This window comes from Rhododendron vialii, chromosome 7a (assembly GCF_030253575.1).
Source record: "Rhododendron vialii isolate Sample 1 chromosome 7a, ASM3025357v1".
NCBI classification, from domain to species: domain Eukaryota; kingdom Viridiplantae; phylum Streptophyta; class Magnoliopsida; order Ericales; family Ericaceae; genus Rhododendron; species Rhododendron vialii.
Window position 1 is genome coordinate 9191935 of NC_080563.1, and position 25492 is coordinate 9217426.

Consider the following 25492-nt stretch of genomic DNA (forward strand, 5'->3'; position numbering starts at 1 on the left):
TCATCTTGTTTTTGGACTTTCTAACAGATCGACACGAGACCAACAGGAGTCCTAATCTTCTTCTCCTGCTCCTTCTGCAGACCATAGGCCTGTTTGATTGACGGATTACTATGGGTTTCCGTTAGAAATCTCTTAGGGCTAGTTTTTAGGTTTTTCGGATGGGCACTTGCAAATGATATAACCTTACATTTCCCTTGTCATGACTTGTTTTGCAGTCTTGCTATCCACAACTTACATTCATCTCTAGCTACTTTTGTAGTGAAGCCAAACACATTATGGGCTTCAACGATTAACGGAAGTCTACATTAGCTGAATTACATTTTCCAGCGTGGGTCAATTTTGCAAATTAAGCTAACTAACTCTCCAATCATCAGAAGGAAAGCAGAAGCAAGAAGTTGCAGGCGAAGGGCGGATTTCATCAACTTTGAACCACAGGATTCGTATCAAGCAGCGACTCCATTGAAAGTGGAACAGTAGCACTGCTATTAGCAAGATGTGGAAAAGATTGCGTCTACAAACTAGGATGAATCGCCAAAAAGTATAAACTACTATCAAAACGAGATTAAAAAGAGAAGATTTTTTTAGCAGAACATTACAAGTTATAATGTTCATATGACATACACTTTGTTGTTGCTTACACATTTGAATGGGGTATAATTCTAGAAGGATACTACCGAGATCGTCTCCCAATTGTGCCAAATGAGAAGACATAAATCGTAACTTTACAATGTTTCATTCATAGTCCTGAAGAGCATATATCGGTAATGGCTCTATAGTGGAATGTGGTTCTGTTGGAAAGGCAAACAAGAAGGAGACGCATAGAGGATGTGATGAATCTCAATCACCGGGCATTCTCAAGCTTGTAGTTTAGGACACATGGTGGAGTTGGGATTTGCAATGGAGCCTGCAGATAGTAAAATAGTATCATCCACTGCATAGTTTATACTACATGGGTTGAAATCTGTAAATACTTGATCACAACTTACAAATATCTGCATAACAGGGCTGTTTGGACACAGGGTCCTCTTCGAATGGTGGTGGGACTTGGCCATACACCATTTCGCAACTCATGTCTTCAAAATCTGCACCTCATGAGCAAGGTTGTCTTTAATTCCAAAACAAAAAAGATCAGGTGGTAATCACAGCTCTTTTGGCAACCTACTTGGGATCATGGTTAACGGAAGCCCGAATTCGTTGGTGAAGAAATCTTGGGTAGGAATTTTGCACATATTCACACACATTCCGACGCACCCGCTGTTTTCCAGGTACCTTAATAGGAAAAAAAATGTCCAAAATGGGAATTTAGCAATTGGACATTACTCACAAGGGAGGAAAAACTGATAGAATGAGCCAATTGTTACCTGCACTTCTTTATATGGACTCCACTTCTTTGCTTTAACCCGTCTATCTCCACTTCCACCACCTATGCTTTCCCATCACTAGTTAGGATATGATATCATTCATGCACATAATGTTTGAAAAAATTATTTAGTGGTCTTCAGTACTGTCACGTGGTGCCCCAACATCCTTCTCCACCACACATTCATGTGGAGCTCAGTACTAAGTGTATGGAGCCACAAGAATGTGCTGTAGAAAATGGGTTTTCGGGCACCACCAAGACCACTGAATAATCACTCAATAATGTCCCATTTGTTTTGGGTATTTTTACCTCAGAAGGCCCAACTAACCAGTGGAAGAAAGGCACTGTTAAAGCAGCATTGAACTCTGCAGCCCACTTCGTAGGAGGAAACAGTTTCCTAAACTGCAATAGTTTAAAAGTATTTGACCCCATCATATAATTATCTTAAAGATCACATCAAGTGTGTTATATAAAATGCAGTAGGGACAACTGTGCAAAGAGTATAAGTAATATATAAAGCATGTACTGTGAAGCCAGCTGGTTTGCCCGAGAGGTTAAGGGGGAAGACTTAAGATCTTCTGCACATAAGTGCGCATGGGTTCGAACCCCATAGCCAGCAAAAAAAATAATTATGGTTTAACTTTTTGTTTTTGGTAATCTCTCTCTCTCTCTCTCTCTCTCTCTCTCTCACACACACACACACACACACACACAGATGGAGATAAAGATAGAAGTGAGAAAGGGTGTTAGTTGTGGACCTGAGCAGGGGCACCAGGAGGGAGCATAGACAAGAGCACCTCTCTAACCACTTGCTGCTGCTGCAAACGATTCCTTCCTAGAATTACACTCTTAGACACATCCACAAAACTCTCGTAGTCATAATCAAACCAACCCTTATTCTTCTTATTACTATCCGCGGCGGCTTTAGGAGCATATATCTCCATCTTGCGAGCAAACAGAGTCATGAATGCCTTCTCGAAAAACCCATCGTTGTACTTGGTTTTCTGCCCCAAAGGTGCTGGCTCCCCCGACGGCTCTGCAATTCCACACCTGATAGTAGCACAAGTACTACTGCGGCCGCCACTCGCTCCCCGCCGTCTCTGTAAGGAACTAGTTGGAATTAACTGAACTGGTTGGAAGCTTAGAACCACCATGAATCAATTTTGCAGCGGAAATGTAGTATGCCTCCTCTAGTGCATACAGCTGCTGTGAGTTTCTTGAATTGGTCTTCTCTTCTGTTTTGCTCCTTGTATTCACCCTTTTTAGTTTAGTATCTAGATTAGATTATGCAGCTTCTGGGGATATGAGGAGCAGAACTAGAAAGGGCCCAAAAAGGCCTGAAGGAGCAGAAGTTTTTTTTATGGTTGGTTGAGCTTTGAAACAATTATGGCCATACAATCTGCCACATCTCTGATGAAATTACTGACCTCTTTTTGTTCCCATGGCCCGTGTGGCACACATTCCTCGTGGGCCTCTTCCATTTTATCTTCCATATGTCATTTTGTTTTGTTTTGTTTTTGTGTTAGTATTTATGAATTTCGAACAAGCGGCGCCACAAATTTCTCCACTATGGTTTAATGATTGCATATAAGTGGACTTCTAGTTAACAAATTACGTTTAATTCCAGCCCAGAATATAAAACCACATATTTTTTTTTGGGTATAAACAACTTAGAATCAAGACCTAGGGCTGTAAACAAGCCAAGCTGAGCTTTGTCGAGATCGAGCTCGGCTTGTTTACTAAACGAGCCAAAAACTTCAGCTCGAGCTCAGCTCAAACCTTAATGAGCCGAGCCCTTAACGAACTGAGCTTTTGTCGAATGAACCGAGCTCGTGAGCTGCTCAGCTCATTTACAACCTTGCGGCCTAGCCCAAGCAGTAATGGAGGGGCATTTAGTGTCCATGGGAGAGGGAGAGGTCTCAAGTTCGAGTTGATGAGTTGTAACTCACGAACCATTCACACACTAACGGTATACTGTGGCAAAAAAGAAGAAGAACAGCTTTAGAATCTCAACCTCGATTAGAGCATCTCCATGGTTGGAACCAAATAGTGAAAAGCCAAATTTGACCGGAGAAATGGCTTAACGTTTAGAGGAGTAATTGGGTCAACAACTTAAGAGGCTCAAACCCAAAATTCGAGCATCTCCATGGTTGGAGCCAAATTTGACATGAGAAGTGGCTTTATCATATGTAGCCAATTCATGAGAACACCTGCCCTTTTTTGGCTTTGGCTTGGAAAATGCCTGACCAGGCAAGCCATGACATTACAAATTGTGAATCTTTACATTGGCAAAGGATCGGTTTATATTGCACTTGCAAAATGAGAAGATATTGGTAAAACAACTTCAATGGCCATCATTGTGCCTCAAATTATAAAACTTATAAAGCTACATGCAAGATTTTCCAATTATTACATTGCTGCAGTTCACCATGCTAAGTGCAAAGTACCGTTGTACCTACATTCAAAAAAGTTAAGCCTTCAGCGTGTTGCAATCCATTTAAGGTCCGTCTCATTGAGGTTGCACATTGACCTTCTACTACATCAAATCACGTGAACATGGGTTTCTGCTTCACTCTGCAGCGTCTACCTGTTTTGTTGCTTCAGCTTCTTTCAACTTCTCTAATACTGATGCACGCCCATCTAGTGATTCATAGATGCCCTTCATCTACAGAATATCAAGATGAATTGAGAAAGAGAAATATCTTTACCAAGAATTTCTACAGAAGCACGATCCCAAGATGTTATCAAATTACTCGTCGATAAAACTTTTCATAAGTAATATCAAAGCACTGTAACAAAAAAGAATCTAGCAAAAATTGGTGCTATGAAAGTGCAGCAGTGGCACGGTGCAAATACTATTATGAACATAAAATATATTATTAATAAAAAAATTCATGTCACCAGCTGAAAGAAAGAAAAAATTTTACTCCGTATATCACACCAGGGGTAAAAGTCGATTCTAGGTTGGAACTCAAGAGAAAAGGCAAGATACTGGTCCGCTGGTACTTCTTCAAGTTGATTAACTCAGGATTAATTAACTATTCTTGTGCAAGGCATCAAGTTATACAAGAGAATCAAACATACAGGTTATAAGCATTGAAAATAATTTATCACAGTCTCATGATAAATTTTGAAAATTCATTGTCTTTGAATGAATTTTTTTGAAAGAGTGGTATCCATGTCAACTATTTTGAAAATTTTCATGTCAAGTATTGACAACATGAAGTACCGAGGTTCTCTGAGTAAGAAGGATTACAAATGCCTCAGACGAAGACTGGAGCGGGGGAGAAATGCAGAATGATAAATGTTGAGGTTTTCTTTCTTCGATTTACTAACAAAGAAAATAGGAGAGTCCTTTTTCTACCTGTACGGACTTTTTGCAGGTTCCAACAGTCACTGGCTTTGGGAAACGTATTACTTGTATATTCGACCACACCCCTTCTCTCCAAGATTAAGGTATGGGCGGACGATGACTCTATTTCTCTAAGGCTTAGGTGGACTGCTGATCCTTACTTTGGCAATCAACAACCAGCTCTAGCCACCAAACCACGAGAATCCCAATTCCCAACTAAGGTCATATGGCTGCCAAGGGTGATACTACTTGCTCACCAAGCTCAAGGAGCTCCTTAGGCTTTGCCTCTGATCTACGCAGGCAATTGGAAATATGTCTATCTGAGGGGTCTTATTGAAGATCCCCTCTTCTTGGTTTAGAACCAAGGCAATATAGACTTGCTTCATCAGAGTTGGAGGCCATAGAGTTGTCAAATAGACTTCCTTTTGTTCACAACCAAGGTAGAACTGATTACAGCTAGATATTGCACTACAAAAGAAAGCTATAAATGATCACGTACAATGAAATCAGATAGAAAGGTCGCTAGAGCCAGGTGCCTCTGATATAGGTGGGTTATTCAGAGATGCATAGTGCAACTGGTTCAATTGCTTGGGAGAAAGCTTGGCGTATGCATTATCACACTTCCTGAGTTATAGGCCTTGAGACTTGGTGTTTTCCTAGCCTGGGAAATTAGGATTCAATGCATTGTTTGGATTGACTTGGAAACTGGTATCTCATACATCCAGGAATCTAATGATGGTAGCCAACCTTCACGAAACTTATAACCGACTGATGGAATCTCCTCTGCACGCCATAGAGGCCCTAGCTCACCACATTTAAAAGAAGGCAATAGAAGTGCAGGCTTTCTCGCTAATGAAGGGTCATGCCAAGGACTCTGATATGATGTCATGCATAGACTTCTACAGGGCTGCTCAACTTTTTCTGAGGGATGATAAAGTTGGTGAAAGCCCCAACGACTCTATGAAATAGCATCCTCCCAAGTGTCAGGCACTGTAGTAAAAACTCTATTTTTTTCTTTCTAGCTTTGAATCAATAAAATCTAACATTGCAAGACCATACTAAGAGAACACTATGCTCGCAAAATCTGCGTAGGCCCTTTTTATTCATCTAATCCAATTGTCCAGAGTCTCTAGTATACATCTGGTATAGGATGAGACTGATGAGTGACAAAAAATACTATAGTCCGCTTCTCCAAGTGTTGGGCGCAAAATTAATAAGGAAAACTGGAAAAGTAGGACTTATGGGGCTGACGTTAATCGGGTTTTTTGGTTATGAGTTGGTGAATGTATCTTTTAAGCTATTGTGTGGGCTAACAAAAGGGTAAGGTTTTGGGGTGCAATTAGGAATACAGGGAACTTTTGGGCAGTGTGGACGATACCCATTGACAGTATAAAGGGTTCTTATACGTAGTCAGGTAAGAGATTGTGGTACTGAAACAGGATTCTTAAGGCTAGGAAAAAGACTTTAACTGACCATGATTCTAGAGCATTGTAAGCCAAAAGAGTATACATATAGAGAAGAAGGAGACAGTATTAAGCATTGCACCTGACCCATAACTATTACTCCTTACTGTTAGAGTGGCATATCATCACACAATCCAAATTAACCTCTAACAAGATATCACAGATTCACTAAATCTTGTTCTCTGTTGAAAGAATTTAGAAGCATTAGCACGAATTTCTATAAACTACAGGAAAACTCCTTGTTCTAGAATAATTTTGATTTCCTATTTCAATTAGTGGCACATTACCTTCAACTGTTTGGGAGAACGAGATGAGTTGAAAGCGTAACGCCCCATGTACCCTACTGGCCCAACAAAAATGTTCGAACCTAACAAAACAACCCAAAATGCTTATGCTCAAGTTACCCGTAGCAGCTAACATAATCCCTTATATTCTCAAGATCACCAAAGTAGACTTGAATGTGGGAGAGGGTATCACAGAAAGGAACCTAAGGCTTTAAACAACATTAATATTTCCGAAACTCCAAAAAATCCGCAACCGAATAAAGTCTGCAAACTGAAACCATCATGAAAGGGGGAAAAAGGAATCTTTCAGAATCAGTCTCTTCAAATGGATTCAGATCATAAAATCAACGAAATTGAAACCCAATGTAAGCTCGTAGGATTTGTATCATACGAAAGATCAGTAAATCCAAAAGCTAATTTTTTGTTCGAGAGCCTTAAATTTAACCTCGATAATTTGGTGCGAAGAGAGGGTGCCGAATAAAAATGAAAAAAAAGGGATTATAAAGAAGAAAACCTGTTGGGAGATGGAACGATGGGCAGCCTTGTAATCGTCGCGAAGGAGGTAAAGACCCATAGCCGACGCCACCGCAGCGCCGGCAAAGAATGACGCGAACCTCACCCTCAGCACGTACCCCATCCTTTCTTCTTCTTCTCTACTCCTCCTCCACCTCCTCACAGATCTCAATCGCAGGTTTTCCTTTCTTTTTCCCACGAATTTTCTTCTTCTTCTTCTACTTTTTTTTTTTTTTTCTTTTTTCTTTTTTCGATCATCAGAAATAGGAGTAATATCTGTTTAAAGCCCGGCCCATTAGGGAGAGGCAAAGCCGAAGTTCGTACGACCCAGCTAGACAGCCCAAATTCAGTTCCAGTGGGATGAGCTAGGCAGCCCAAGGGTCATAACTCCCACTAAATTGATCAGAATTCGATACGTAGAATTGAGTTGCAAGAAAATAATTTCTTGACTCTTGTGAATTTTTTAGTTCAGCGTGAATGACTTGCTTTTGACCGAATCAAAGAGAATATTAGTTGATGTGCGCACAAACTAGTTCAAATACCCCTAACCATTAAAAAAATTAAAAAATTAAAACCGAATGAGCTAGACTTTGGATTCTGATACGAAGGTGACACTGTAATTTATTTATACAAGTATATAAAATCGAACATGTTTGTGAAAGATGAGCAACTGTAATAATAATGGTATACATGCATCTTCTTATCGTACGTGAAGCTAGCCGCGTAGGGTACGTGATTGGCCTATCAATATCAATGTTGATGATGGTCACCCCTTTTCCACACACGCAGAGTGGCCGACCACACTTGGGAAGTTAATGCCCATTTGCCAAAAACCGTTGTAGAGCTACCTAGAGACTAGAGATCTTGAAACAGCGTTTGATACAGTGTATAATTTAAACTCCCTGTCCCAGCTGCTACGAGGATTTCTAGGAATCTTCAACTTTTCTTCTCCATCTCTTCTTTATGGGTTTTGTTAATGTATGCTTCTAAGGCGTACGTTAGTACTCAATGAATGAGTCCAACTAACTTCGCTCATCTAGGAAATAGTAATACTAGTTCGCACATTGGATGAACCGAAATGTTTTCTATATTTTTTACTCAAATACCCTTTTACTTCCTCTACCCTTTGTTTTCATTTTCCCTACGTCTTTTTGCCCTTTCACATTTCCTAAATTTTTTCTTTCTCTAATTGTACTATTAGTTAATTACTTTCTCTAATAGTATATGTATAATAGATTGGAATTTTCTGCAATTGGTGCAATTCTCTTCAATTATTTATATTTCTATATGAATTCGGAAAAGTGAAATAGGTGGGAATGAACGACAAATCTCGAAGGGAAGAGAATTTTATAGGCTATGGGTGCATCGATGAGTTTCTTAGGAGTAAATGTTAAAGCAGGGGTTTTTTGGTCCGGTACGTAATCTTTTCAAATGATCATAATTTATGACACTATATTTAGTCTTGCATTCCCTATAAAAGTGAGCCAAAAGAGAGAGTTATTTATATTCTTAACATATACCTTAGGGACATACATTAACAAAATCCTATATTACTCGTTCAAACTTGAAAGGCATGTGCATGATAATACAATTTAAAAGGTTTGGATTACCAATGCAAGATAGGGATGATCCATAACGTACCCCGCCAACTTTATCATAATGTTTATGACTTCACCCATTAGAGAAACTTGTAGACCCAAAAAAAAAACCATTAGAGAAACTTAATTTGTCCAATAAAACCCCTAACCCACAATCTCATGAACCCAAATTCTATGAGTGACCTACTAAGTCACAAACGACTGAGACCCCGTTTCAGAACACATTTTTAAAAAATAAATATTTATTTCACATTTTCAAACTAAAAAATAATGCAAATGAAAAATAAATTTTCAAATTTTTTTTGCACCGTATAAAAGATTTCAATAAGATCTATCAAACAAGATTCATATTGATAGAAAAATTATTTGCGTAAACACAAAATTTTTGAGCTTTAAATTATCTTCTTAAAAAATAAGTACTTGTTTCCTTTTCGGGAATGAGGCAATTCAATGTGTATAGAAGCGGGATGCACCGTTTATAGAAATAATTTCGAATGGAAAAACTACCAAAAATAATACGAAATACCTTACTTACAATATTAAATTTTGATCTCCATTTTACGTACACCACAATTGATTAATCAATCGGGAGAGAAAACATAAATGAACATATATCTAGCCCCAAAGTTCACGAGGGACTGGAGCGATAAAGCTCGCGAATGTTGATCGGAGAGCTAACGCTTTGACCACCATTCAGCAAATTTTCAGAAACGATGATATTAGCAGCTTCTGTGGGGTGATATGCATCCCAAAACAGGTACTTTGATCGATCTTCACAGAGAGAAGAGCTTGTGTTTGCGTCGCTTCCCTGAAAGCAAACAAACGGCGGAAAATATCCTCCGCAACACGGATCTTCAGCATTCTCAAATCCTGACATTACATGATAAAAAGATATTAGCGAAATGTTTTTCTAAAATTTTTTGGATCAAATTAGGTGGCATGAAAGCGAACTCCGAGATTGGGGCGTTACCAAACTGAGCATAATTTCGTAATATCCTCGAGAAAACATCGTAGGAATTTGCGTGTACGAAGATAGCTTCGGGTCCCATTTCTCGATTTAAACGGTCAAGAGCTGCTCTTAGCTTATTGTTGTAACCTTGAACGAAGGTGTTGACCTCAGCTGAACATTTCCCGCCAGGCACAAGAAAGAGGGCACGGACAAATGGTATGCACCCAAGGGGTCCAACCCCTACCACCACGAATTTTCGAGCCCCCAAGCCATAAAGTCGCTTCACACACAATTTGGAAAGCAATTAATTATTAGAGGAGGCCTAGTATGGTCCAAGATATTCGGTCAATGAAAGTGTTCGGAAAAAAAAAAATGGATGGTCCAGCTGATTCACAGTTCAGAACACTCGGTTCATGAAAATGTCCAGAAAAGAAAATGAAGACATTTTCAAGCATGGACCAAGTGTCTTGGATCTTAACACTTTTATTATCAAAATTAATAGAGTAGTTCCTCAAAATAAATAAATAAAAAGGTTGGTAAAGTGAGTAAAAATCTAGCTAGCTAGCAATTTACACACAATTTGTAAATTAAATAACTAACCAAAGTTGATAGAGTGAGTACAATGAACTAGCAATGTAATTCTTCATCTGTTTGGCCTTACTTTTGGCTTTTGACCATTTTTTCTTAAGTATTTTTTTTCTTTTTTCACAAAACAAATAAATTTCTGAGTCAAAATTTTCTTCGTCTCAGTGTTAGGAGTAGAGTGAGCCGTGAGCTAAACTTTAAGGTCCAGCTGTTTCAGGCCTCTATAAAACTTTACGAATTTTAAGGTTTTGGTCCTGTAGGGGTGTGCACGGGTCGGGCATAGTCCGAAACCCGAACCTGCCCCGACCATGTCGGTAAGGAAAATTTAGGTCCACAACCGAACCAACCGATGGTATAGACCCGTCCGCGAGCCCGACTTTTTACTTTGGCCCGGGTTGGTCGGTTTTAGCTTTTGAGTTGGTCGGGTCGGGTCCGACCCCACGGGTAAGGAACGCACGAACCCGAAGTCCGAACCGAAACTCGTTTTTTTTTTTTTAACGGAACCCAACCCGTACCCGACCGAAGAACCTGTTCGGAGCCGCCCGAGACCCTTCGGGTCGGGTCGGGTCGGGTAGTCGGGAATTTTGCACAGGCCTAGTTTTGGGAACCCTCTATTTTTGTTTCTCTAATAATATTCCAACAAAAAATAACTCTATACATAATCAGATAAGCCAAAATATATATTTACTCCACCAATATTTTTGAACTAAATTTTATGTCCTTTTTTTTTTTCAAAAATTGGGTTCATAATTTATTTTTCTACTTATCTGATTCCTCAAGCCTGGACAACGAATTAGTCAAATTTTCTGTTGTTGAAAAACACATTCTCTAACAAAAAAGTATCCTAGTCCATAACGTAGGTACCTTAAGTTGTAGGGTGAAGTTGGAAACCATCAAGTCTTGGAACGCGGTAGCAGAAACCTTGTTTTCTTCCCCGAGAAAGGGAACAGAGGGTTGGAAATAGTTCAAAACATCATTAGATCCTATGGTAATTGACAAAATAGCTTCCCTTAGGAATTCCCTCGTTCCATTTTCTCCCATTGCACTCACCATGTAGCTTCTACTCTTCTGGAAATAGTCAATTTGCGCTCCAAGTGGGATTCTGCCTATCTGTGTTTCAAAGCACCAAAAAATCGAACTCAGTTATTAAGAGCAATGCCAGGGACACAACTTTGTCGGACACAATTGTGTCGAAGACCGTTCGATGCACGTGGTCTCGCACACGTCGGACGGTTCCGAACACAGTTGTGTTCCCGGACTTTTTGTTGGATTAAAATGTGGAATGGTCATTGAATTTAATTTCCTTACAAATACGGTTCCTGTTTCATCTAGGATTCCTGAAGCTCCAGAAGCATAATTTATTCCCACCGTAATTGCATTAGATGCAGAGCCAGGGGATAGATAAGGAGGTGGAAATGTCTTGGCCCCAAGAGCTTGACCTGAATGCACCGCACCAAGTGCAATTAATTAGGGTTAGGATCCTACAACTTTAATACTCACCTATTACTTCGTATATGACTTCATTAGAAAAGTTGGGGACACAGAAAATGCAAGCCGCGTTGTACGAACCAGATTTATTTGGACCATGCCCCATAGTTAGGGGCGCAAACGAGCCTAGCCGAGTTTTATAAGCAAGCGTAAAAGTCGAGTTCGAGCCCCGTTTCAATTACTAAACAAGCTCATATAAACGAGCCGAGCCTTTACAATAAGCCGAGCTTTAAAGTGTTGACTCGACTCGTATGCTACACGAGCCTAAAACTTGAGCTCAGTTACTAAAAGAGCCGAGTAACCCTATGCACAGTACAGATAGGATGAATTTGAGTCACAAAGTAATTCTTATCATAATTATGTAACTTAAGCTCTTTGTGCTTGCAGTCGGAAATGATCAAGAAAAAGCTACTTCTGGGAAATTTCTGAATGCAATTTATTTGCAAAAAAATTTAGTATAATTGAAGAAAATTAATTAATTAAAATCACTAGAAGTGCGAAAATCAATATAAGAGTGGATACATGGTTTTAATACCTAAAATGTCAGAGATTGTTCGACCGTTAGTGAATCTACCGGTGGGTCGCCCACCAGAAGGCGTAAAGTCGATGCCGTAAGGAGGGGAGTCTGCCTTCGAGAGGGTGAAAAGATAGTCATTGTTTCCAGCATCAACCAAGGAGTCTCCAAACACGAACGAAGTGAAAGAAAGACATGGCGAAACATGCAACAACAACGAAACCATGAAGAAGAAAAACAGAGTAATTTTTAGAGTACTCTGCATTGCCTTGAATTTGGGCATGGGCAAACCAGCTAGCAGAGATACATGAACATATCATGTATCTATGCATTTAGACAGCTAATTGTAAGCAAATCCAAAGCAATGATCACAAATATGCTTACACAAGGTTGGTTTCATGTCCTGCAAGGGCAGGTAGTAATACATTTGAACCAGTCTCAGATTGAACTAGTCTATTTCGGTTTTCTCATCACGACACACATGTCACATGATAATTGAAATTGTTTGGACTGTTTACTTAGGAAAAAGATGCAACGAGGAAATCTGGACCGAGTAATTGTACTCGTTATGGAACTTCAAGAATAGAACGGTGAGGTATTAAATCGATCCAATTTGGATCTAACCGTAGTTTTCCACATAGAACCGACAACAATTCCAAAATAGCCGTTTTAATTTCCTCCGAAGTATGACCAGCTTGCTAAGCCGTCAAGCGAGACCCAATAAAACAGTTCCAGCCCCATCTACCAGTAGTTCTTTTGATTTTCTTGACCAACCCTAATAATCTATCTTCTAGGACCACATTTCAATTTTTATGTTTTTCGATAAGCATCCCAGTTGTTCCTTTTTAAATGGTCCCTCATCGAGAAGGGAAAAAACTCCTTTCAATGGGAATCAAGACAGAGGAATCTCCCGGCAAGCACCTAAATTTTGATGCACTCGTCAATGTCGACACAAAAATTAGCTGAATACAAAATATCATGATTAATTACAACAAATGAATGAAGGGTGATCAATTAATACGATGATGGTACCATATGGAAAATTCTAAAATCAGCCGAATTGACTGACAATAATAAGTGAGTGAATGTGTATTAAAGGATATAAAATGTTTACAAAAATATGTATTTTTTTTGTCTTTTAATGTGCTTATCGTAAATCCAGTGGATTGACAAATAGCAAGACCGGTACTATATTTCTCCATCACCTAACTAAAAGAGGGGCTCTTAAATGTGGTTGTACGAGTATTAGCCTGCCCCATTAAACATCAAAATCATGGCTTTTCGGTGGCAATAAAATCCCATCAAAATCATAGTATTGGTGGCCTTAATCCATCTCCAACCGTACCCTTAACATGAATAGCTTGACCGAAATTGGTCCATATCCTTGTTTCTCTTAACAATCGGAGGGAAAACCCAAGGAGTCCGGTTAGATGCTCGGGATGTTATCAACTCATTTGAAGTCAGTCCATAAAAAGCTAATTTGCTATGGTTTAAATTGGGATCGACCTCCGCAGGTGCGCGGTGAAATTGGTTTTCCAAGATTAGTCTAGATACGCGTAAGCTAACTCGGACACCCGATTCACAAGAAAAAATTTATGGTATTCAGACATCACTCTAACGAGTAGTTAAAAATTTAAAAATTGTTTGCTCTTTTCCATAAAAAAAGAGTTGGTGCAATCTTTATTAGGAATATATTGGATCAGTCGATTAGTTTGAGCGACTATTTTCCAAATACAAGTCTCTACATACGTAGGTCTTTTAGTGTCAAAAGGGTATGAGAAAAGATAGAAACCAGGACAAACCGGACCATAAAATCCTCTAGGAAAACGAATGAATGGTACCAGGACAAACCGGACCATAAAATCCTCTAGGAAAACGAATGAATGGTTCAAATTTAAAAAAAAAAAACCCTAGGGAAGAATTTTTGATCTACCAGGAAAGAGTTCTAGACCGTTGATTTGTTGTCATGGACAAATTCTTGTTTTCTCTTTCCTAGATTTTACCAGGTCTGAAATGGTATTTTGTTTTCTCTTTTGGCCGTAATTTTCCCAGCTTTATCACAAAAAATGCTACTCCAGTAGTAAGTACTTATTGTATGTTTGTTGTTCTGCAACAACTCAAATTAACTGCAGGAATTATTAAACAGCAAACATCTACAAACAATGTACATTTAACCATATCAACAACAAAAAGAGAGAGGTACATTTAACGGATACCCTTGGCCACTTATTGACTATGTATACGTTGAGAATATCTTCTTCACGAAGCTTTTTGTGAATAACTGTTTACGGAGGTAAATCTCGCGCATCCAAAGTGTTTTAGATTGTTCAGATTTTAAACAAACTTTTTTGAAACTCTTCTCAAAAAAAATTTTATTAAAATTTGAATCGCTGATTGCGGAAACGAACGAATGAGATCGTCCGCCTCCGTAAAAAACCTGTTTACAGCTACGTGAATAAGCCAACCTCGTATACGTTATATGCTACTAGTTCAAAGTCTAATGATCTGATGATGTAACAAAATCCTATTATTATATATTTTGATTATATTCTTTTACTTCACTTCAACCTAAATTCTTTAGTACGATGAAACCACACGAAAATGTACCATACTGCGTACCGTCATATACTCCAGTAAATATAGTACGGTGAAAAATATAATCATCATAGCCCTACTGAAAAACATTTGAATGAAATTAAAAGACACTTCTCTTTTTAAACCAAAAAAAAAAAAACGTAACTTCGAAATATCCATAAACTTCGGAGTGGTGCTATTTGCACCGACCGTTTCCTACCGACGGCCGCGCACGGCCATCTTCGGCCACCGGACGGCTGATCCGAGCCGTCCAAAAATTAAAAAAAAGAAAGAAAGAGGGGCCCAACATATATACACAAAAAATAGGGTGTTTAGATCAAGCACCCTACACACATCGGATGCCGTTGATTCCAAAATTTAAAAAAAAAATTTTGGACGGCTCGGATCGACCGTCCGGTGGCCGGAGACGGCCACGCGCGGCCAACGGTACGATTTCCCTATAGTTTTGGTCGGTACGTATAGGATTTTCCATAAACTTCTGCACAGTCCAATTAGTACTCCTAGAATCCCAATTCTTTAACGAAAACATTACTCCATCAGTCCATCCGTTCCAAATTTTTAGTCCCTCGTTGTATTCTAATTGTATAAAAAAATTGGTTATATTTTTCACTTGGTAATATTTTTTATATACAATGTGAATCTTATTTGATAGATTTCAATTAAGCTAAGTTTCGCTAAAGGTTTTTTTTAGGATTTTTCTTATTTTGTCTTTATTCAAAAAAAAATCGCATTTATTAATTTTGCATCTAAACTTTTGTGGATTATTGGCTCGTCTCGTCAAGAAGAATCAAAAAAGTAAAAAATTATTACTTTTACCAAAATATTTTTAAAAATACCCAAGATAAAGCCCGAAAAATTTGCGCTTCAAATTTTGTACCAATCATTCGTATTATAACACTAGAATTTAAAGAGTAACAGATTGTTATCAACGTTAAAAAGTATCAAAAAGCTTACAAAAAACCAAAAAAAAAAAATGAAAAGAAAATTTTCACTATTTTTAGTATCTTTACGGTCGTCTTATCTTGATTTCCCCCCCCCTAGTTTTTGGTAATTCTTATAACATTTTTGCTTATGTCATAAAAAAAAAGCCTTTGACAAGAAGCTAAAAATCAATAACACCCTTGGTGAAAAAAATTAATTTCGTCCATACACGCCCATTCTTCATGTCTTGGAAAAAATCAATTAAAAAAAAAACTACCTCTACATTTATAAGGGGCTGAGGACGGTGATGAAGATTATTACTAGGTAATGAGGGTCACGTGTCTTGCCAATTTTGACTTGAGGCTATGAGGGGGAAGGACATGGCTTGTCTGCCGTTTAGGTTTGGACCACAAATGTGTAGTTTAAGTAATCGTAACCGTTGGTTAGCGTTATCAATGGTTTTAATTGTCAATATGAACGATCTAGATTGGATTATACAACATTCTCTGCAGTTAACTGTAGAGAAGCTGGATCGAAGGTGGAAAGAAATTGAAGCTTATATTCTTGGAAGAGAAAACATTCTTTCCCGGGGTGGAGGGAAATTGGGGTTTTCTGCCACCCCGTGGGCCTCTTTTGTGTCTTTTTGGGGTAATCCGAACCGTTCATCATATAGGACCCGCAAAATAATGTATCCACGCGAAAAATCAGCTTGTCCGGACATTGATAAGTATGTCAAAAGTTTTGTTTAAGACGAAAGAATGGATGACCGTAGACAGTTTAACTAAAAAAACAGTTGACAGATTCATGCCGTCCATATTTCTGTCTAAAACTCAACTTTTGACACACCTATCGATGTCTAGACAAACTCATTTTTGACGTGAATACATTATTTTGCGGACTTTACAAGATGCACGGTTCGAATTACCAAAAAAACGTGCGGTGGGGGCCCACACCCGGGGTGGCAGAAAACCCCTTATCCGCTGGCGCGGGACGCTTATATAATTCTGTCATTGATTGAGTAAAATACAGAGGACGGTACCGTTGAATTAATGCTGTCAAAATACAACACAAAATTAAAAGGGAGGTAGGCTGATTTCTCCTGTTTCTGGAAACAGGACTTGATGATCGTGACTCGTGAGGTTAGCTCTTGGGTTGGGTCTTTCTCGGTTCATTGTAGTGTGAAAAAATCAATCCTGTTAAAGTTCATGTCGATGGTGTGCCGGTCAGTATGATGTAGAAGCACTTTTATCGTGGAAAATTAATATATGCGCACAACGAATCAGAAATCATTTTTTCAATATAAATGTGTATCATTGATGTATTAATCGATGTTCGATAGACGTGATTGTTTACAAGAATGAAGTTCGGGACGAGGTTCTAAAAAGTCTAACAAAATCTAGAGATTACTTTACCTAGCTGCTAACTGGTTTCAGTTGGAACTCTCCCAGAAATGTTGTCACACTTCAGAAATGAGAAGTGACCGATGTGAATCATGAGGCCAACCCGTGGAACACGCAGCCTAAATAAATTTAAGTAACTGAAAATCAAATGATCGCTTTTTGTTAATAATCAAATCCAAAGCCAAATATGTCTTGTCATAAATATGAGGCACAATCATCCCATGAACCAAATAATATCGAGTGATCCAACAATAATAATAAAAATTTGTTATCTGACAATTGTTTTGAATTCGGAAGCGATTTAAAAATAAAATTAGAATGAGACACCCTAAGGAGGTTAACAAAAGAAATCTCTAAGATGCCGCCAGAGTTCTTGCCTAACTCCCCAACTTACCTGAAAGAGAAGTTGGATAAAAATCCATCAGTTGACGAGCTCAGTGAATTGCGAAGCATGTATATTAAATAAAGTTAAAAATGGAGATTAAAATAGTTTACCGATAAATATAATTTGGCATACGAGGTGTCCAACAGAATAATAAATTAATCAATGAAGCATTTAACCAAAAAAAAAAAAACATTCTTAGTAGTGATCTCAACATTAACTCCATCAACAATGAGGAACCACAATCAAACAGTACCATGGCCAAAATAAATCTCATAAAAAATTGGATCCAATATCGAATTTAGAGTCATCAGAGTTGGCAGTTCGTCGTACTTTTTCCTAAGACGATCCAGCGAAAGAAAGTAGTTGAGCATTAGGGTCACTGGCCTAACACGGTCTTTTCCCCAATGGTCAGGGTCACCAACATGAACGGGAATAATTTTTCTGGACTTCCGAAATAAATGTTCCCGTTAATATCCACAAAGTTCTCACCAAAAAGATTATTCGAACGATAAATGGTTTCACCAAACCGCATGCCAATTTCCATAACCAAACACAATCATTTATTTGTTTCCAAACAACGGTTATGACTTTTCTAAAAGAATAATTTTAGGGAACACAAGGAAGTTTAAAAGTACGTAACATGTTTAACCACTCACCTGAATCCAAAAATAATACAACTCGAACACGCAAACGAGACTAACCTGTAAAAATTAAAGCATATAAATTAACTAATTAATACATATCTATCACTGACCATTGAAGTTACAAGTACCATTAATTAGTAAAAGGCCAAAACCTAGAATCTAATCCTACGGTGCTAAACCAACAATGGACAGCAACACAACCACCACTCAAGCCTATTCCCAATTAGCTCACATGCATCACCAAATTGAAGCCTTTTTTGCCTGTACAACACAGCACCAAAACTCATGCAAATCCAAGCAAGGACACACAAAGAGACAAGTCCTGCTCTGGTAATTACCTCCATGATCAAATCCCCACTTGGGCTCCCTGTTATTCAATCTCACACACACGGACAACCCGAACGACATTCGGACCCTCCACTTTACACTAACCACAACAACACTTGCACACCCATCTACCGTCTCTCTCTCTCTCACACACCCAAGTCACCATTCACGTCGCACAAACTCCTCCACTACTCCATATTTCATCAACAATAAAACAAATCAATTGGTGACAATAAATTAACTTTTACAAAACCCATCTAACCTCTCTGCAAGGAAATAAAAGAGAAGCGATAATATTGAAGGGAACAAGAATCGCTTATCCCAATGATCATCAATCTGCTGAAACCTTGACTACGGCTTCTCTCTCATCCGCACTAAGTTCTCTCAACCTCTTATCTCAATTGCTCTGCCCAAATAAAATCCTACATTGTGAAAATATCTCCTAACTTTGTAAAATTACCCACTACTCTCTATATTATACAGGAGCTAATTAGTTAATTAGAATTAAATAGTACGTAACACAATTTATAAAATTACCTTCCTGTACTACTATTTTACCCAAAATCAATCTCATACCCCAAATATTACAATCGTATCAACAATATTCATAGCGCACACAAAATAATTACTTGGGAACCAACTACAACTCCAATTAATAAACGGCCAATATAAATAAATAAATAAAAATGCTAGGCCGTAACATCTGTAACATGATATATATCAAAACTAGATCTTTCGTGGACTCACTCACGTGGTCGAGTCTCCATCCAAGTCAACCGTCTCATCTCATCAATCGTACCTTCACGTTCATCTAGGCTGCATGTGAGATAGAGTGTTAGACTTTATTCCATATCGCTCCCCTAAGCCACCAAGCTTGGTTAATACAATCGAGATGTTATTCCATCTCCTGCAAATTGATTTAAGGTTCAAATTCTCAAAAAAAAAAAAAAAAAAATCTAACAAAAACATTGAATTATTCCAAACACATTCGTTTTCACACATGCGTTCTTGGCATTATTAAACTTCTAGGAAGGAAGCTTGTAAAGGCTCATCATACCCTTGAGGAGAATTGTTCGCTGTACTGTACCTTGGAGGGAGGTTGAACCACCACCTACTCTTTTTCCCCTTGCCCAACAAACCATTTAATTGTGCCATTAAATTCTCTCTATATTATATATGTCTTAGTACCCCTCTTGCATATTATTCTTACTTGTTAGCCACACCTTAATTCTCTCTCTCTCTCTCTCTCTCTCTCTCTCTCTTCCCGCTAATAAGCGTCACACAGAAGCACTCTTGCACGCCTTACTCAAACCAAAGAAGGTCAAGTTGGTTGTAGCTAAAGTGGGTTTCTTCTAATTTCCATAAACCCATTTGACCATTTCCAGGAATTCTAAAAAGCCACCCAAAATCTTCCCCTGCCTTTTTCCCTTCATGTTAGTGTTGTCATTTGCGCATTAATAAGGCACAAGTAAGACAACAAGTGGCCTCTCACACACACACATCAACAACGCCAACAATGCCTGCCTTGAAACAATTTTTCTGAATCTCGCCCCCTCCACCCTCTCTGTTTCTCCCATTTCTTCACCAAAATGGGAGTAGTCGTGGCCAAAACCAGAGCATTTTTCGCATTGACGGGGAGAGCCATTAACGAAGTCTTGAGCTTCTTCGTGTTCTCCATCCTCGACGTTCTCGACTTCGTCCTCTGTTACGCTTACAGAGTCGCCGATTTCTTGATCGAGGCCGAGTGGAAGCCCTGCTACTGCTCGCCAGCCAAGGAGGCCATGACGGGCGGCGGGAAGATCCTGGTGTCCGAACGAGGCGAGTCGAAGGTCGTCCGGCTCACCTCGCCGAGCAAGTTGCAGCTGGAGGAGATCTCGGACACCCTCTACGCGCGCCCCTCGTGCGTGGCCGAGGTGTCGAAATGCACGGAGAGGAAGAGGGGGAGGGGGAGGTCGGTGTTTGCGGTCAATGCGGCGATCGTCGAGATGCTGCAGGGGAAGATTGGCGGGCAGAAATTCTGTCCGATTCCGAGGTGGTCTGATTGTGACTGCGAAATCTGTAACTCTTGGGCGTCTTCTTGCAAAGAAACGCTCTTTGTTCATGCTGATGGACCCAAAGGTAAAGAACTAACTTCTCGTAAGAGTCGTAATTGTTGTTGGTTGAATTCAGTGGACTCGGCTCCCGTCCAGTTTTCTTCCATCTAGCTCTGTTCAGTTTTGAACTTTTGTGAGTCCATCCCGGACTCATTGACAAACTCACTAACAATGATCGGAAGATTCGGAACCGTTCATTTTATAGAATTACTCGTTGAGTTCTTCTAGTGTCGAAATTTCAAGTTCAATGGATATCAGTCAGAAAAAATCATTGGAATTTGGAACAAGTTTATCTTGAAACAAATGCACATCGGACCCATTTGTTTCTAGATAAATGTGTTACAATAACTTAAAACAAATGTACGGCATGCAGGATCGATCGGATGCAATGATAAATGTGTGTCATTAAACCAGTGATTTCGTTAAAGCATTGCTTAGTTTTCACTGAACTTGGATTTTTTCATGTTTTAAAAACTCGACTAGTTTTATAAAATGAACGGTTCAAATTAATGTCCAGAATGAGCGCACAAATATTCAAAACTGAATGTGACTGAATGAACCGATGAAAACAGGGTAGGAGGGACTCGAGGCGAGTCCCTAGGTGGGTTCGACTGTTGGAGGAGTAATTTCTAACACGGCCCCTGCCTCTGATGGGATCTGAGGCCCCCACTTTGATCATGTGTGATTTTCACATCCCACTGCGAGAATTTTAATTGTGGTCTATTCTTGGAGCACAACTGTTACGAAGCCATGTGTTAGTGTTAGGGTCCATAGGCTAAGTTTCGCTAAGTTTTTTTGGGTTTTATTTTGAATATTTTTAAAAAATATTTAAGTAAGTCATAATTTTTTACTTCTCAAATTCGTCTTGACAAGACAAATTAACAATTCACAAAAATTAGGCGCAAAAATAACTAACGCGAAGAAAAAAATTGAATAAGGACAAACTCTCCTAAAAGTTCAAGAAACTTAGCGGAACTTAGCCATGTTTTTAACATAGAAAATGACAGTAAGTCAGTACGCACTGTTTTGATTGGATTTTTTTTGTTGAAAAGAATACATCATTTCGAAAAGAAAAAAAAAACATATGTAGGAAAAATTTATGTTGAGCTTTTCTCTATGAGAATATTTTGTTCTAATTGGTACCTTGTTGTGTGTTTGATTTTCCAGATAATGTGCAAGAAGATGTGCTATTTATCCATGGATTCATCTCATCATCTGCATTTTGGACCGAGACCTTATTCCCAAACTTCTCCAAATCTGCTAAATCGACGTACCGGTTTTTCGCAATTGATCTGCTAGGGTTTGGGAGGAGTCCAAAGCCAGCTGACTCTCTTTATACTCTGAGAGAGCATTTGGACATGATCGAACGCTCTGTTCTTGAGCCTCGCAAGGTCAAATCGTTCCACATCGTTGCGCATTCGTTAGGTTGCATTTTGGCCCTAGCACTCGCGGTTAAACACCCGGGGTCCGTGAAATCCTTAACCCTACTTGCGCCGGTAATTTCTCAATCACTTTATCTCTCCTTGTTATTTGAAAAAAAATCACTCACTATTGCTTACTATTTCGAGAATCATATATAGGCCTGTCAATGGACCGGATCCGATCCGAATCCGAATCCGATAACGTTGATATGATAATCCGAATCCAGTAATCCAAATACGGATCGGATCGGATCGGAGTCGGATTGAATTAAATCCGTTCTCAATCCGAATCTGAACTTTATTCAATCGATAATCCGAATCCGGTAATCCAAATACGGATCGGATCGGAGTCGGATCGGATCGGATTAAATCCGTTATCAATCCGAATCCAAACTTTTTTTTTAATTTTTTTAAAAAAACAGTAAATTTTTTATCTGGAAAAAAAATGTTTAAGTTGTATTCTTACTTTTAATTTTTAATTTTTTTTGGAAAATATTATTATTTTTAAAAAAAAATTGTATTTTTATTTTGCTAAAATTTTTTAAGAACAAAAGTTTTCGGATCGGATTCGGATTTTCGGATCGGATCCAGATTTTTCGGATTCTAATTACCACTATCGGATTCGAGTCTTATTCTATCGGATCCGGCCCATTAACAGGCCTAGTCATACGTGTTTATTTCTCTCACACGATTAGTAGGTTCGATGGTAAGTTGATTTAATGGGACCCACAATTTATAGGCGTGAGGGGTCCGTGAGAGCAATGCTTCCTGAGTTTGCCCTTTATTTTATTGACAACATGTGGCAAGCTGATATGATGTTTTCTTATATTCATTTACGTTCGGTAGTATGCACTGGAAGCGAGAAAACGAGGCCAAGTGTGAGATGTCAACTGGAGCCATGTGCTCCGATTAAGTTTTCAAACATTGGGACATAGTCACACAGATGTCAAAACACAGATCCGAACACAAACGTGTTAAGGAGCCATGAGCTCCGATTAAGTTTTCCGCCCCTGTGCTCCAATTATGTTTTCAAACATTGGAACATAGTCACACAGATGTCAAAACACAGATCCGAACACAAACGTGTTAAGGAACCATGAGCTCTGATTAAGTTTTCCGCCCCTGTGCTCCGATTAAGTTTTCCGCCCCTGTTGGATGACACGAGGGAGCATCTATTTATCTTGGAGTAAGAACTACTCTGTTTCATTTTGTTTCTCCAAATTAAATGGATTTGTTAATTTAGAAAGCAAAATTGATTTAAAATGGGAAACAAAAACATTGCAGCCATATTTTCCGATACCGAAGGGTGAACAAGGAACACAGTATCTGATGAGAAAGTTGGCTCCGAGGCGGGTTTGGCCACTGATTGCGTTTGGGGCGTCACTAGCTTGTTGGTACGAGCACGTCAGCCGGACAATTTGCCTCCTCATATGCAAGAACCACCGAGTATGGAATTTTATCACCAAACTCATCACCAGAAACAGGTATATATATATATATATATATATATGCTTTCTACAAGTTCACTATTTCCTGGATAATTAATTAATACTACTACGTACTTAGCTAGCATCTCCGTTACATGGCTCGCGTACGGGTGTCGGATGCAGGTACGTGTCTAAATAGCGGGTTGATGTAGTGTTCATTTCAAGGATACATCATGGACCCTGGAAATGTTTAAAATCCTTAATAAATAATCTCTTTTTCTTGCGTAAATGGGTAAATGGTATTTACGAGATTTTTTTTTTCCAGACTCTTTCATGCATATTATTGGAGTTCTTGTATAGCTCGTGAGAAATTTGAATTCGAAAATACATTCCCCAAGTAATTATCCAACTAAATGTCTTTCACGGATCTCACACCCTTATTAGAGAGTAATGTTACAGATACAGATTTATGTGCACAGATCCGGACATAAATGTGTTTGGACCTGTTCGATTTGGGTCAGAACCTTTTCACACCTCTGTTTGCACGGACTTTTCCATATGTGGCATGATTTGGCTAGAGGACTCAGACGATTAGCACTCAATAACGGGATAAACACCTCTCCAAGCCACCCGGTGTACTTATAGATGGCCCAAGCATTGGACTATTTATTGCCTAAGACCTCTACAAACGTTTCCTGATCGAAAACGCTAGTCATGTAATGACTCGATAAATAGCTCTCATTGTAGTGTTCAAGCGTATAAAAACCCGGCTTGTTACTAGTGTATGCACATAATAAGTTTTTAGTCTTTTGGTTAGATGTGTACAGGATGATGATGATTGAGCAGGCCAACTATACCTGTTGATGAGTGTATTGATGAGCCACCCCCACCATTTGAGTTGAGGAAATTGCTAAATTAATTCATACCAGCAGACAATGTCAACCATACTCATTTTCATTTTCATTTTTCTTGATTAAAAAAGGTAGAAGAAAACTTAACAGGGGTATTTCAGTCAATTCAAATACTACGTCGAGTAAGCATGGGTCAAATGTCGTTCAGAGCCAATTTCCTACAGTTTCTACTCTTTCTGGATTTCCAGTCAACAAAATTATTAGTTTCCGACCAATTTCTACACGACAGTGACTTGTCTCAATTATATAGCTGTTGCTTTTATCAGTTGTATAACCTAATTTGGTGGGAAAAAAACAACAACATTTGCAGGATCAAGACGTTTCTAATTGAAGGGTTCTGTTGCCACACCCACAACGCGGCATGGCATACTCTACACAACATAATGTGCGGTACCGCAGGGAAAATCGACAGTTACTTGGACACCGTCCGGAACCGCCTGAAGTGCAGCGTGACCATATACCATGGCAGAAACGACGAGCTCATCCCCGTGGAATGTAGCTATAACGTACAGTCGAGGATTCCACGGGCCCGGGTTAAGGTGGTTGAGAAAAAAGACCACATAACCATTGTTGTCGGGAGACAGCAGGCCTTTGCAAGAGAACTAGAGGAAATTTGGAAGAGTTCGAAGGGTAACTAAGACCTCTGGCTATAAATTCCAATTCCAACCAAACGCTGGAATTGACAAGCCCTTTTTTTTTCTTTTTTGCTCAGCAAATATTGCAAGCTTTCTCATTATCTTTTCTCCATCAAGTGTGAAGCTTCTGTTAGGACTTGTGAAGGATTACACATTACTATTATTGGGCAATGAATGGTGGTGCATATCATATCAATCGAGACCCAAAAAACAGAGCGGATCGGAAACACGTAGAATCGTAGAAAAACTGTTTTATTTAATAGGGATGAAAACATACCCATTCGAAATAACCTTGATGTATACTTACGGCGCCCTACGAGAAAGGATGAATATTTAAGTACCCTCATTTACAAAGTATGCTTGGTCTTGCCATGTTTATAAACATCAGCTTGTTGTGAAAGCATTTTAGTTGCTTATTTTTATTTTTTCATTTGGTGCTTCAAGTAGGGGTGCTTTCGTCCCAACCATGAAACCGAACCGCTCGCGAACTCACCCGAGGTATGGTATGGACGGATACAGATCCTAATATAGGCATTTTGCCAGATCGAGTTCGGTTCGGTTTAGCTTGGGCGGTCTTCTAATATATGAACCATCCAAACCATTCAAACCCCAACCAAGCTGACCGAA

The 25492-nt window shown here is 39.0% G+C and overlaps 3 protein-coding genes and 1 non-coding gene across 4 annotated transcripts; 2 read left to right on the forward strand and 2 right to left on the reverse strand.

The window, feature by feature from the left end:
- Window positions 1-459: 459 nt before the first annotated feature.
- LOC131334403 (beta-carotene isomerase D27, chloroplastic) lies at window positions 460-2772 on the reverse strand. Its single transcript, XM_058369387.1, has 6 exons — window positions 2119-2772; window positions 1670-1762; window positions 1362-1423; window positions 1163-1269; window positions 987-1082; window positions 460-904 (listed from the first exon to the last, which is right to left on the reverse strand). The coding sequence occupies exons 1-6, from the start codon at window positions 2512-2514 to the stop codon at window positions 855-857; spliced, it is 804 nt and encodes a 267-aa protein (XP_058225370.1). The 5' UTR covers window positions 2515-2772; the 3' UTR covers window positions 460-854.
- On the forward strand, window positions 1897-1979 carry TRNAL-UAA (transfer RNA leucine (anticodon UAA)). Its single transcript has one exon. It is a non-coding gene; the product is annotated as a tRNA-Leu (tRNA).
- A 6307-nt stretch (window positions 2773-9079) lies between the features above and the next one.
- Window positions 9080-12404, reverse strand: LOC131334399 (GDSL esterase/lipase At5g41890). Its single transcript, XM_058369384.1, has 5 exons — window positions 12128-12404; window positions 11413-11543; window positions 10969-11214; window positions 9541-9799; window positions 9080-9440 (listed from the first exon to the last, which is right to left on the reverse strand). The coding sequence occupies exons 1-5, from the start codon at window positions 12387-12389 to the stop codon at window positions 9199-9201; spliced, it is 1140 nt and encodes a 379-aa protein (XP_058225367.1). The 5' UTR covers window positions 12390-12404; the 3' UTR covers window positions 9080-9198.
- Window positions 12405-19577: 7173 nt separating this feature from the next.
- LOC131334397 (probable lysophospholipase BODYGUARD 3) lies at window positions 19578-25222 on the forward strand. The gene is made up of 4 exons (XM_058369382.1): window positions 19578-20496; window positions 21639-21967; window positions 23177-23376; window positions 24541-25222. Exons 1-4 carry the CDS (start codon window positions 19968-19970, stop codon window positions 24866-24868), a joined length of 1386 nt encoding a protein of 461 aa, XP_058225365.1. The 5' UTR covers window positions 19578-19967; the 3' UTR covers window positions 24869-25222.
- Window positions 25223-25492: the final 270 nt, after the last annotated feature.